Source organism: Ambystoma mexicanum, chromosome 11 (genome assembly GCF_040938575.1).
Source record: "Ambystoma mexicanum isolate Mex_15411 chromosome 11, UKY_AmexF1_1, whole genome shotgun sequence".
Taxonomy (NCBI): domain Eukaryota; kingdom Metazoa; phylum Chordata; class Amphibia; order Caudata; family Ambystomatidae; genus Ambystoma; species Ambystoma mexicanum.
This window is the reverse complement of record NC_090934.1, coordinates 831,254,454-831,268,897: the sequence shown is the minus strand read 5'-3', so window position 1 is coordinate 831,268,897 and position 14,444 is coordinate 831,254,454. Positions and strand designations below refer to the sequence as shown.

Genomic DNA, 14,444 nt, shown 5'->3' with positions numbered 1-14,444 from the left:
CAGCGGGTGCTTCGTTGTTCTTTGTTCCCAAGAAGGACACCAAGGAACTCAGACCTTGCCTCGACTATCGTGGCTTAAATCAATTCACCCTCAAAGATCGGTACCCACTACCCCTGATCTCGGATATTCTGGAAGCTGTGAGAGGCACCGTAATATTCACGAAGTTGGATCTCCGGGGTGCCTAGCATTTGATCCGTGTCCGGGAAGGAGACGAATGGTAAACAGCCTTTAGAACACCATTTGGTCACTATGAATATCTAGTCATGCCCTTTGGACTAGCTAATGCCCCCGCAGTTTTTCAACGTTTTATGGATAGGGTGTTTTCTGATATGTTATTCCTCTTCGTCATTGTCTATCTGGATTCCAAGGGTCCTCTAAAGCATGAAGAACATGTAAAGGCAGTATTTCAATGACTCTGTGAACACAAAATTTTAGCCAAACCCGAAAAATGCTTGTTTCACGTTACTTCTGTTCACTACCTAGGATTCATCCTTAGCCCAGAAGGAATTGGTATGGACCCTTCAAAGGTAAAGGCCATACTGGCATGGCCCACTCCCACGTCCGTGAAACAAGTTCAATCCTTCCTGGGTCTTGCCAACTTCTACCGGAAGTTCATTTCTACCTTTTCCGAGATCGTTCAGCCGATCGTTGCCCTCTTGAAGAAAGACACCCCCTTTATCTGGTCTACACCGCAAGATAAGGCATTCCAACGTTTAAAGACAGAGTTCACGCAAGCCCCCATCTTGGCCCAACCCAACATAAATCGGCCATTCCCAGTGGAAACGGATGCCTCTAACTACGCCATAGGAGCGGTCTTGAAGCAGGAACTTGAGGATAAACTGGAACACCCCATTGCTTACCTCTCACAAACCCTGACTCCCAGTGAGACACATTACTCCGTCCTGGAAAGGAACTGTTAGCCATCCGTCAAGCCTTCACTGAATGGCGACATCTACTTCTGGGTGCTAGATATCCAGTTCCGGTCCGCACGGACCATCGGAATCTTCAAATTATACAGTTGTTGGAGTGCAGGAACAGTCGTCAGGCGCGTTGGGCCTACTTCTTTGCCCAGTACCAAATTCCAAATCACTCATGTTCCCGGATCACAAAACCTGATTGATGATGCCTTATCTCGACGTCCTGACTATGTAACTACTGAAGACAGGGCCTATCCTAAGATGTTTTTTCCCGACACGATCTTTGTAGCTCAAGTAGTCAACCTCCTGGAAGTGCAAACCCAATCCTCTGACCTCTGGAAGGATATTTCAAGGAAGAATCCATGGAAGGTAAGAGTTAAGGAAGGATATTTATTCAAGGACAATGCACTGGTCATTCCTACACAGAAATTACAACAAAGAACAATAAACCTCTGTCATGATACCCTTCACTCCGGACATCGTGGCATAACCAACACCCTCCGTCTCATACAAAGACAGTTTTGGTGGCCTGGAATGAAGACCAACGTACAGCTGTACATCAAAGCTTGTACTATCTGCAGTCAAAATAAACATGATAACAAGAGACCGGCGGGTCTTCTACTGCAACCTACACTGCCAACAAAGGCATGGGAATTCAATGCTACAGACTTCATTGTGGAATTACCACCTTCCCGAGGATACAAGACCATCATGGTTACCATAGACTTGTTCACTCATATGGCTCATTTTACACCCCTGTGTAAGCTACCATCCTCGTCTGAGCTTGCTGGGATCTTCCTGGAACACATATTCCGTTTACATGGACTTCCTTCCAAGATCATATCTGATCGAGGACCGCAATACGTCTCCCAATTCTGGAAACATTTCTGTCGCATTTTGGGAATCCAACGCGCCCTCTCATCTGGTTATCATCCCCAAACCAATGGGGCCACAGAATGTGCTAATCAGACCCTGGAGCAGTATCTTCGATGTTTCGCCACCAAGGTTCAGGATGACTGGTCGCTCCTGATACCCGTGGCTGAATTCGCCTACAACAATTCCGATCATTCAGCACTTAAGACCAGTCCCTTTTATTGCAGCCAAGGTTTCCATCCATCGGTTCTACCGTCTGTTCTCCCTCATCCTACACCAGTACCTACTGTCGACTCCTGGATAGACAACCTCATCAACGTACACCAGGAGGTCAAAGAAAACTTAGAGATGGCCAGAACACAGACTAAGAGGTATGCGGATTCCAAAAGAAGACCAGGTCCTTCTTATGCAATTGGTGATCAAGTCTAGTTGTCCTCGAAATTACTACCCCGACATCTACGGCTAAACAAGTTGGCCCCTCGGTACTATGGTCCATTTCCCATCAAGGAAATGATCAATCGAGTTTCATGCCGGATCAGACTACCAGACTCCTGGAAGTATTTCACACACACATCCTTATTAAAACCCTACACCCAATCCTCATGGAAATCCTGCCGACCTCCTCCTCTGCTGGTCGACAACCAATTGGAATATGAAGTATGCCGAATATGTGACTCCAGGTATAAACGGGGTCAGCTTCAATACCTGGTTGAATGGAAAGGATATCCTCCTAGTGAAAGAACCTGGGAACCACTTTCTAATCTCAAGGCCCCTTGACTGCTCAGAAGATTTCACCTTATACACCCAGGCAAACCCAGAGGAACGGGTCTTCGGAGGAGGCATGATGTCATAAACTACAGAACACGCCCCTTTTGGACTTCCTGGTCCTTGTCTCAATGGGGCTTACACTCCCTTGTACTCCCAACATGGCCGTCCACTGTGAAACACCTTCCTCGCTCTACACCTTGGACGTAGCATGTTCTATTAATAGACCACACCTCCCGCGGCTCCGACGTCTCAATGCTATTGCGAAATAGCAACCAGACGTGTGCTCCGTAGCTCGCGATATTGTTTTCCTTGCTTCTTTCCAGCCAACCCCATTCCTAGTCCCTTCCCTTCCTTTCTTGATTCCTGGACTCGTGTGCTAGTAGTGCACTCTGTAAATTTCCTGGATTCCTGGATCTTGCATCCCGGAACTTTGAACGCACGCTGGAGTTGGAAGAGACTCGTGCAGCCTTATTCAAGACTCGATCCGTCCGCAAGAAGGCATCAATCAAGAAATCCAGCAAAGATCGAACTCAGGTGAGAAGGGGGGGGAACTCCTCAACAGAAATCCCAAATCTTATGTCAATTTCAACTGTGGATATCGATAGAGTTGAGTTCATTGATTCGATTAGAACTGACAGGGTTATCCTTCATATCGGTTTAATAGCAGTTTCTGATATGACCTTGAAATAATGTTCTGCTCCCCGTCGGGATTTGTTGTGTCAGAATGTAAGGGTAAGGGTAAAGTCTCTGAAGTATCATTACATCCTCTTATTCATGGACACTCTGACATTATCATCTCCGTAAACGCGGGGAGTTGTGGTAATAGAGGTGTTTCTTTTGCCCAGAGTAATAGTTTATAGAGGCCTGTTCTAGCTGATTGGTCCTGGTTGCCGGCAGTTATTCATAATAACATTCAACCACCTAACATTAAATCATCAAAACAATGTTAGTAAGTATGATCAGATGAGCATTGTCTCCTGGAGCATGCAGGGGAATGTCCATTTGTTTGCAAATTTGGAGGTAATGGGCAGTCTACTATCTCAAAGTGTTAAGCTGCTCCCAGAGACATGGCTCACTGAGTGCCCTGTTTTTTAAATTTTTTATTTCTTTTTGTCAAGCTGTGTGTAAAAGTAAATGAGGTCGCCCATCAGGGGGGTTATTGACTGTGGTTTTAAGCCCCTGTTCCAAGGGATGGAATGGGGCGTAATGGCTCTGGGCCGTTACACCCGTTCCAGCACTTGGAACAGGGACTTAAGGCCATTAGCAGCCCGTGCTACCAAAGTGGTAACGCGGGGTGCTAAAAAAAAAGTATTTTCCTTCGTTCAACGGCATGTTGCACAGTGTCCCATTGAAGGAAGGCAGCCTTGTAAAAGGAAGCAGGGCTCCACAAGGTGCCCCTCTTCTCTTTCCATGGCGGGGTGTAGCACCAAAGAGGAAGGAGCTATGACATTAAGATTAGTAAATTAAATACCTTCATTCAGGTTGTGCTCCGAGTGGAAGTAACTCAGGAAAAGGAAAAGGAGGCTAGGTGTCTACTCTGATTCATATTTACTGGCACATAGGCATTTGTTGAATGACCATATTGTGGTAGCAATTAACTACATTCATTTTAGAATGAAAATATATGAATGATAAGGGTATTGTTTTGATTGCAGGGGACTTAAATACTTTGTCCTTTTTGAGGGGAATGATCCTGAGGAGGGGAATAACCATGAATTCTCCTACCTGTAGGCCTTGTAAGGAGATTTCTGGGGAACAATGGGTCTCTTGTTGTAATGCCATGGGCCTGCTAATGCTAGACTGTGCAATCCTGGGTCATATACCCAGTCAAGCCACCTGGCATAGGGGGGTCTAGTGAATTAGTTCTTGATTATTTTTTTTGTGGACAAGCTACTTTAAGAGTGTTGTGAATCACTGCAGGTAGCAAGAATGTTATGGAGTGACCACCATATGTTATTTACAGACTTTGATTTTCAGTTGAATAAAAAGGAAAGTTGTGCTTTCATGGGTTTACAGTTTAATCCGGGTAAAACCCAGATTGTCGGGCAGGAAAGGGCTACTATTCCTTTTAACACTAAATTGTCAGATAAAATGAGTGGGTCTACTTTTGAGTGGAAGATGCTGACTTTTGATATTAGTAATTATGAACAGTCTATGGAAAATATTATCAAGGATGCCTTTGCTTGGAGTAATCCGTTGTGTCGGGGGGGATCATGGACTAAAGCACATAAGCATATGTTTAATGAAAGCATTGTATTGGCTAAAAAAAGATGAGAGATACAATCAGGGCTATCAAAGTGCTGAAGGTAGACTTGTTGATTAAGTTGGGTTTCATTAAAATAGTTACATTGAATTATAAAAACAACATTGTGCTACATTGCTACAAAATGATGATGAACTCATGCAAAATATTATTAAAAGTAGTAATTTTTCTGGTTTTGGGAAATAATCAATGCTCTTGACTCCTGCCAAGCAAGTACACAAAGAAATGTGGTGATTGAGGAGGATTGGGTTGCCCACTTTGAAACCTTACACTCGGGTGGGAGTAGGAGTTCGGCCATAACTGTTGTGAATGTAAGGGGTGGATTGGACAAATGGGAGTTTAGTGTTGATCAAGAGTGTTTATGAGGCCCTACTTAAAATCATTAACTGTAGGGCCCCAGGTCCAACTAAACTACCTAATAAGTTGTTTAAGCAGGACCCTACTGCTGGGCTACCATTTTAGCTATCCTCTTTAGAGAAATTGCCTCAAGTGGAACATTCTCAGAATCCTGGCATACATCTAATGTGATCCCTATTATTAAGAGGGTTGCAAAGACCGATCTGAAGAACTGCTGCCCTATTACCATAATGGATGCTGTTAGCAATTTCTTGCATCCCTCATATTATCCCATTTGGAATCCTGGGCTAATGGAGTGGTCAGACAATACATTGCAGATGAGGTTTAGGAAGGGTGATAGTAATAATCTAAAAGGCCTTATTATTAAGTGCCTCCAATACTCAGTCTGGACTAAAAGGTATCCCATTATTTATGCAGCATCAATATACCTCTCAGCTGCTTTTTGACCGAGTTGATCAACATCATTTATGGGTTAAACTGGTCATATATGGCATTCCTAATTGACTTTTAAGATTAATTATTGGTCTAAATGAATTTTCAGCCATTCAAGTGTCATTGAATGGCGAGGGGGCCTAGTCTCGGAAAATTGCTACCCGCGCAGGATTGAGGCAAGGGTGTATTTTGCCCCCCTGCCTCTTCAAACTTTATGTATCTAATGTAGGTGATTATGTTGATTTTGCTTCCTTCGTTCCTTCTAAATTATGCACTTTGAAAATTGCTTGGCTTGCTTATGCTGATTTTTTTTTTTATTCCACTGTACGACAATGGGTTCACAGAGACTTTTATCAGCTTTTGTGGATTTTGCATAATAAAATTTTTTGTCCATTAATGCTGGTAAAACCAAGATCATCCAGTTCACTAAGGCAAAGAGCAATTATGTATTTACGTGGTACTTAGAGAAAAGTGTTTGATGAATGTGGATAACTTATTTTAATTGGGCTTTCCTATCTGCAATCAGCCACGGAAAACACTAATTAGCCTCATATTGAAACTGAAAGTGGAAATTTTGGTGGATCAAATTATTACGTTCAATTTAAAATACAGTAAATTCTCTATCAAGGAATCTCTATCTATTTTCTTTCTTTTAGGTGTGAAGGCATCATGAAATAGACACAGGCATCACAAAGTAGACACAGACAACTGAGTAGAGTTTGGGATACAAACTTGTATTAACCAGAAAGGAGGGTTGGAAAAAGGCCTAACTTGCCCTATGCTAAAGTGGGATTTCCCTACCTAAAAGAAGCTAATGACAGTCTGTGTCCGGAAGTCCAAAGCAAATGTCTGTGTCAAAAACCTATACTTGTTCTCACATCTAACTGTATACAATGTGTAGGGATTAAAGCATCAAATGAGAAGTGCTCAAATAAAAGTTCAGAGCTTCTTACCTAAGGCTCAAATAGTTCATGTTATCAGATAGGGGTTCCCTTCCCCATGCTATCAAGTCTCTCAAGGATCTCAAATAAAACTATCTTCCAGTTCTCGCAATGTTCCAAACAACACAAGTCCTTTGGGATACTTCTGGTTTAGTCATATAATTCAGTTCCTTAATTTCAGTTCACATATACCTTCCTGGGTTAAATCACAAAATTGACTTTTCATTAGCTAGATCCACTCAGTCTAGGCACAGTTTTGGACAACATGGTCCACCCATTACAGGTCATGCAACCGATGCGCCTTACTTTTGTTGGCTTCATATGCATTATGCCACAGCTTCAGCTTATCAATGAGACTTGACTTAATGTGCATTCACATATCCATGATGCTTTATTATAACTTGCATTATCACCATTCACTTGTAGCTCTTGCTTTCAAAGACCAGTATACACTTCCCAGTACACTCTCCTGCTAGGAAGCTCAGTCTCCATTCTCCTTCCTTCAGGTAAGCTGTTATAAGCTTCCCAGTACACTCTCCTGCTAGGAAACGTATCCAGTGCTTCTTGACTCTTGGCAATGATTGTTTGACTCTTGCCAAAGTTCATTACCACTATGCATTCCATTCAATAATAACTTGCTTCTTTGAAAAATGCTCACTTGATTATTGGCAATGCCTCTTTGCCCCTTTGCCTCTTGAAAATCTTGATTTCAACCATTCATTCCATGAATTGACAACTTGACTTTAAAAAGAGGCTCACTTTGACTGTCCCTGGTCCTCTGGTTTCAGACCTCTACTTGTTATGCACTTTCCCAGGTTCTACTGTTCATTCGATATGCCCCAGAGTCTCGTCCCTTCTGGGCAGACTCACCGGTTTCCAGTCACGTGTCGGACGGCTTCTGTATGATGCTGGAGAACCTCCTTTGGCTCTCTGTGCCTGGCTCAGCCTTTCCACGGCCTCAGGCACTTCCTCAAAGGACCTCGTTTCATCCTGCTGCCTTCCCTGGAGCACTGGTAAGCAATTTCCTCATGATCCTGCAGCTGCTAACGCCCAGGGAGCTTCTCGCTGCTCCCAGTGTCTCTGCAGCATTTCCCAATGCCAGTTCCACTTCTCCAGGCTTGCTCACGAGTGTCGACCTAGCTTTTCTCTGGTTTCCACTCCTCTGCTGCTGCAGCCTCTCCGGGTCTCTGCTTCTCCTCTCATATCCCAGAGGGAAACAGAAGTCTCTTTCTTGCCATTGCATCCTCGATTTAAAGTTCCCGGCCTAATTATGATGTCTGAAAAACTAGACCGCTCAGTGTCAAACCAACAGTCTTTCTTCTGTGTTGGATGCCTCTTCCTCATCTCAGTACCAAAGTGATGTCCATGTATGTAATGGTCATTATAGTGAGGATGTATGACTCTGTTGTGTCTCTTCTTCATCCCAGTACCTGATTGATGTCTACTGGGAAATGATGTATGGGAAACACGGGGAAGGGACAGATTGTAAACTGCAAAGGCCTGGGGGATGTTAGGTTCATTGGAAAAGGGAAAAGGGTATTGGGTTATACCATGTCTCACCCAAGGGTGCCTCATCTCTACTCCCCAAGTCTCCTCCACCCAGATGATCCTCCCTCGCATATCCACCCCCAGCGTCAGGATCCAAAAGCAACAGCTTTTCCCTGGCCACCTGGGAGGAGGATACTTTGGGGAAAGAAGTGAGGACGCCCTCAGATTCTTCACAGAGGGTAAAGTTATTCTCAAAATAAGGTATGGAGCTGAATTACATTGCCCTTGGGTTTTGGACTGTCTTGGCAAATTGGAAGTGTTGATGTGGTACAAAACTCTGAGAGTACCCAATGCTGTCCCCTTAGCTGCTATACGTTATGAACTGGGCCTGAAATCATTACAGTTAAGAGTTAAATGGAGATTGCTTTCCCTAAATAGGTTACACTCTCCCCTGCCATAAACTCACTGTATGAAGATTTAAAACTTGCTATAGACACTGGTAATATGCCACCTTGAATCTATTGATCTATTGTGAGAACAGGGAGAGAGTTTATTACTGGAGATGGGGAAAATTACTTTGGACTTTTGGGAACATCCGGGGGCTGTTAAATATACATTGTATTTGGCGGATTGGTGTTACACAATGAATGCGTTCCATGGTTATTCATCTTTATCTCATCTCAAGTTGGAAGACAAAAAGCTGGGTGTTGTTGTACCATGTTTGAGTATCTTTCCAAATCATTATTTTGGGGAACGTTTTTTTAAGGTTCAGATGGAATGTGTTCCCTATTAGGGAAAATTTCCTTGTAAGGAATATGATTGACCAGGAGGGCTCCTGTCGATTTCACCCTCAGTTTAAAAAAAGATAATTTTTAAGAAACGGTTTATTGATTGTGATGCATTTCGGCAAAGATATTCAGGTGGGTATCCCACTTCAGTGGGGGAAGCAGTGATTGCTTTCTTGAGAAGTCTAAAAACCGTATTTCCATATTTGGAATAAATGGTTGAAGGAATGCATCTTTTTAATTATTGACAGAATTCTAAACTTACGAAATTGTAAAGGTTATACATTTTTGCATACGGATTTTAATCAAGAATTTGTTTTAGATATATAAAATATTTGTTATGTAAGTGATGTTTTATATGGATGTTCATGTTTTGGAACATTACGATTTTAATTTTGTTGATATTGTATTTTGTACATTGAAATTGTAAAGGTTGCATTTTTTGTAACCGTATACAATAAAGACCATGTAGTAACATCAAACTCTGGCCTGTCAGTGTTATTTCTAAGCAACCTACTATGAGTTAATGGCTAAGTACAGCTGTAAATACACTTCTGGTGTAATAAAAAAATCACTTGATTTAGATGTGTTACTATCACTGAATAAAAACAAGCATGAAGTAAGTCAACAGTTTGGCTTGTTTATAGGTATTAGATATACATTTTCCAGGCACTGCTATTTTATGCCCAGGTAATCACCCCAGTTTCTAGCTGTTGCCATCTTTTCGTCACATAGTAATAATATTGCAGTGCTGTTGGCTTTGCCGATGCTTGTTGACATTGCTCCAGATATCTTAAATTGGCCATTATTTGACCCGACAACAACCAAATCATATAACCTACTGCAGTCTGTCTATGTAAGCTCTTCCACTTAAGTAAAAAAAAATTTTTTTGCACCACATCATGTAGAAATATATTTAGGGCCCGATTCTTTTGCGCAGAAAATAAGGACTTTGTGAGCTATTATGCAGGGAAAACCTGCTCCGTTGATTCATGGAATCAACTTTGCTGGACTTTCCCGGACCTTACAGGGACTCCCACCCAGCTCCGGCATGGCTCTGTGAACAGTCGAGTGCCTTGCGCAAGAATCCACGCAGAGTGCAGGCCAGGCAAATAGGGGGTGGAACATGCATATTCCCCATTCTCCATGCAGAATGATGAATAACAAGGCATTACGTGGGCATGTCAAGGGACGGCTTGCACGAGGAAATCACACTCTCAGCAAGATCCACAACCAAGAGGATTAATGGATTTGCCCACGCAACATCACGTGGGAGGAATAAGCACACAAAGCTCCCGATCACACCGCCACGTGAAAGCAGGCACATGGCCCCAATCGCATAGGAATCACAGCAGAAAGGCAAAGTCCGATTGGGAATTTAGGGGTGCATGCATGCAGTTGGGGTGTCTATCGCAGCTGGGGGTGCGCATATGCAGAGTAGCAGGGTGCAGACACGGTTTACAGGGGATCGATGCAAATTCACTGGGCACTGACTACTGTAACGATAAATGGCACGCATATTGACGGTGTGTGGGAGCGAGGGGTGGTACTTCCCCTCCCCCCGGCAGCATTTGGCCCTTATCACACAATGCTCTCAGCTGTGTTATTTCCATCTGTGCATGCGCTAGCTGGCGGTCTAGATCTCCAGTTAATTGCACCAAATTTACTGGGGGCGCGCTCGTTGGGCCATACAGGCCACCTTTTTTCATATGGTGGCAGTGCGGTGGCCATTGCTCTATTAGAGGGAGTGGGGCATGGCAGTATGTACAGAGGCTCGCTATATCCTACTGCTGGCCTTGTCATTAAGGGGTACATTTTGGTTGTATCGCCCTCAGCTGTTGTCTTGGTGCACTCGCCCTTTGGCGTTCCGCTTACCTCTTCCTGCCCTTTCTGCTTTTAGATTGTTTTTTCTTTACCTACCTCGGCTGTGGGGGTGACTTCTTCAAACATTCGCCACAGGTCCAATACTTCCCTCCTGTTCTGCAACTGCTTCCCCTTATATCTTGCCAATAAGTGCGTGGACACTAAATCTAACACCCGTTTGTCGAACGACCCTCCTTCTGGCCAAATTGGTGTCACGCTGTCCCCTTTTATCTCTGTTACCCACTGATCGTGGTATTTTTGTATTTTATCACTATATAGTGGGAGGTGTTGGCAAATATGAGCTAGTGGTGTTATTCCTCTAATGACGATGTTTCTCCCTTCACTTGTACGTGCACTTGCACCTGAGCTTCCCTTCTAATCACCCCCTCCAACCACTTGTCCCCTTATACAGATCAACAATATGTCAAGCTTTCCTCAATTATTGGCAATTATTGTGTATCAATATTCAATGTTACCTTTGTAATTATCGTATTTCCAACTTTGATAGTTTACTTTAGCATGTATAACCTTTAACCAACAAATCACTTACAATATTTCGACATATGCGACAAAAAATTGACAAAAAGCAAAAACATATAACACATAACATGCACATGCACTACCTGCGCGCTTTTATTTCTCCTTTGTTCCCGTTACTGAACACCTCTTCCCTTTCCCCGTTTTACCTACTCTTCTCATTCACTCCCCACCTATTACACCCTCTTACTCGTTCCCAAGAATTCTTGCTTACATGGAAAAAGAATATTCTAAATAACTACTCTGAGTCTACTCAATATACGGGACCCCTGCTATTTTCTCTTTATCTTCATTTATTTATCTGCACTGGACGAGACAATGTCCCCGTTCGGGCTAGGATATCTCTTCTCCTCTTCTTCTCACTTTTTCACAAAACCTGGCCATATAAAGGACAGATCAGAAAAGCCTCAACATCACACACACAGTCCCTTCTCTCGGCTTTAACCCACTATCACCTGTTCCCTTGTTCCTGTACTTTCCCCCTTACCTTTGCTTAGAAAACTTTGCAACCGACACTCACGTGTTCGGTCAGGTAATCCGAGGGTCACCGTTCTCGGTCTGACCCCAGTCAGGTCCGCACCTCAACCGAGCCGTGGCTCGCCTCGGCGAGCAGCTTTTCAGTCGCGTATTCGTCGACTGGGAACCATTGACCCTTTCTTGTAGTGTGCACAGGCTGGTCGGCCGTGGAGGCGATGGTTTTGCTGGGGGGCGTCCCGCATCTCGCTGCACGGTGTGGGCCTAAAGGCACCTCTCCAAATCACGTCGGGGTCACCAAATGTTTGTGCCCTCCCCGTCTTTGACGTGCAAAAGAATAAAACAAGCACACCCCTGACGGGGAATAAGGCAAAGAGAGCAGGCTGCGAGAGTTCAAGGCAAGGTTTATCTAATGAATAGTATTCAAGAGATATCTGAGAGCGCTCTGACACAAGTTATCATTACATTACATTTTATAGGGTAAATGACGCAACTAACATAGGATGCTACGTTGGTCCCGGATTGGTCAGTTCACTCGATGTCTCAGGTGGGGTGGCATCTCTTCATCCGGGTTGGTCGCTTGGTTGGAGGGAGGATTGACGTCAGGGGAGAAGACTGTGCACGAAGTCACGATAAACAGTAGAATTTTGCGATTTTTTTTGTGTGTGCTTAATTTCGTCACTTGTAAAAGGCAATAAGTTAGTGCAATGGAATGTGGCAGAATATGTTTCAGTGCCGTCCGGAAGCACAATTGTGTTGCCCTAAAAGGTTCATACCAATCAAAATCTCTCTTGGGCTCTCAGCTTTCCTTTTGTGGTTCTCTCAGCTGTAGTGGCCATGCGAGTGAGTATACGGGCATGTTTGTGTACTCAATCTCGAAAAAAAGAACTACAAGAACTATTGATAGCCATGTATCTGATGATAGCATGTGCATTGTTGACATCAGGCTTGTAATTTACTTCTGTGAGATTTAATAAGGGCCAACGGCTGTATTATGCCCCTTCTTGTCACGTAGTTGGGGTCAAATACAATTCAATGCCATCTGGCAGTTCAGCTACGCCTTTGATTTTGTTGAAAATGTAAAAGCAGAGATTTTCTGGGAAGCATGTCACAGAGCAGAACATACGATAGGAAAGTAACACTGTAAAATGTAAAATGGCTCCAGAGCTATTTTATCCGCGTATTTACGATGTTGCCATAGTTATAGAGCCCAAATCCATGTACAGCCGGTCGTACCTGCGCAGAACCGTGTTTTGTTTTCAAGAAAATAACTAGGAACTTGTTTCTCAGCTATAATTTCCGTAAAAGCAATGCACACAGCGTCACAGCATGGCCATTTTCAGTACTCACCACTGGATGGCAAGCTTCAAACGCTTCACTGAACAAAATGCTGCATTCCTTCTTGGCAAAGGGCTCTCTAAGTGGATTCAAGCTGCATGGATTGCGAATGTCAGAGCTGTCGACACACTGAATAATAGAAAAAGGAAATGTGTTAAACATATTCAGCACATTATACACCTTTTGAAGTATGACTTGTGCTTGGCGACACATTTCTTCCTTTCCAAAAATGTAAAGCCACAACCGCTGTAGAAACTCTTTCATTTACAAGACACGTATGTTATGCCATGATGTATATATGACATCATATAGGGTGACCAGATAAAAAAAATAAAAAACCTGGACAGGTCAACGACTAACTCTTGAAAGTGGCTGTCAAGGCATTACACTTCAGTAGCGTTTGGATGAGAAAGAGGTTTAAGTGTTACTGTTCAAATAAACACATATTATAAATAATTTATCACAACCGAATACTATCTCAAGTTGTAAAATGCAGCATTTCTTCTGTGCGAGATTGTGCCTGCCAGCTATGAAGACCTACTACAAAAAAACGGGACCACTTCAGTTGCCAATGGGAACATAATCTTGAGATAGGGGGACAGAGCACCAAATTCCATGACAGTCCCGGCAAAACCCGGACGTCTGGTCACCCTACATCATAGGATCAACATGTTATGTTATTGGGATTTACACTACACACCATGGCGCCTAATAGTCTCCAGGCTTTCTGGTGGATCTGACAGAGAGAGGGGTGGGTTTAGTTGGTGGAAAGAGAAATAATGCAAGATAGCTTTGCTGCTGTGTCAGTGCATGCAGACCACAAGTATCCTGACCTCAGCGTGTCTGTTTTTGGCATTTCTGTGACGGGACAATAATATGTACAAAAATCTATGTAATTACATCAGAGTTTGCATTTCATCTTTTGAATCATAGAGATGCTGATGGACGTTGAAAAACAAATAAGTATATTTTCCAATAACACTTTAAGTTAAGGGCTCAATGCAAATCCTCAAAAGCACTGTTTGGTTAACTACGCAACCTCACCTCAGCCATGTATGCTCATGAACGCGCCCGTAAAAACAGATGACATCAAAAATAACATTAACATTGACATCACGGTTGGTATCACCAATGATGTTTCAGATTGATGAGTGTAAGAAAGATTATCAAAAAAGTGGGTTTGCTCAATCTTCCAGTGATACTTCGGCAATTATATAGACATCAGCAGGTAAGTGTACCTCTGGGGATTTACATAAATATATGCACAACATAAACATAAGGGACAGGTTATCAGTTTAAACTGTCCTGGTTCTAAAGCGGGTCTTCGAGTCCGTAGATCCCAATCAGTTCCACACATCGGCACTGTAGGCATCCATATAGTTCAAAACAAGGAGGCATGCGTACCTGC

At 43.2% G+C, this 14,444-nt stretch overlaps 1 protein-coding gene across 1 annotated transcript in view; it reads right to left on the bottom strand.

Annotated features, from left to right (window-relative positions):
* OTOG (otogelin) overlaps positions 1 to 14,444 on the bottom strand; it is a 1,239,067-nt gene that overhangs the window by 692,924 nt on the left and 531,699 nt on the right. The window contains exon 26 of the mRNA XM_069625375.1: positions 13,049 to 13,165. Within this exon, the coding sequence (XP_069481476.1) occupies positions 13,049 to 13,165 (117 nt within the window). The remainder of the gene's footprint in view (positions 1 to 13,048; positions 13,166 to 14,444) is intronic.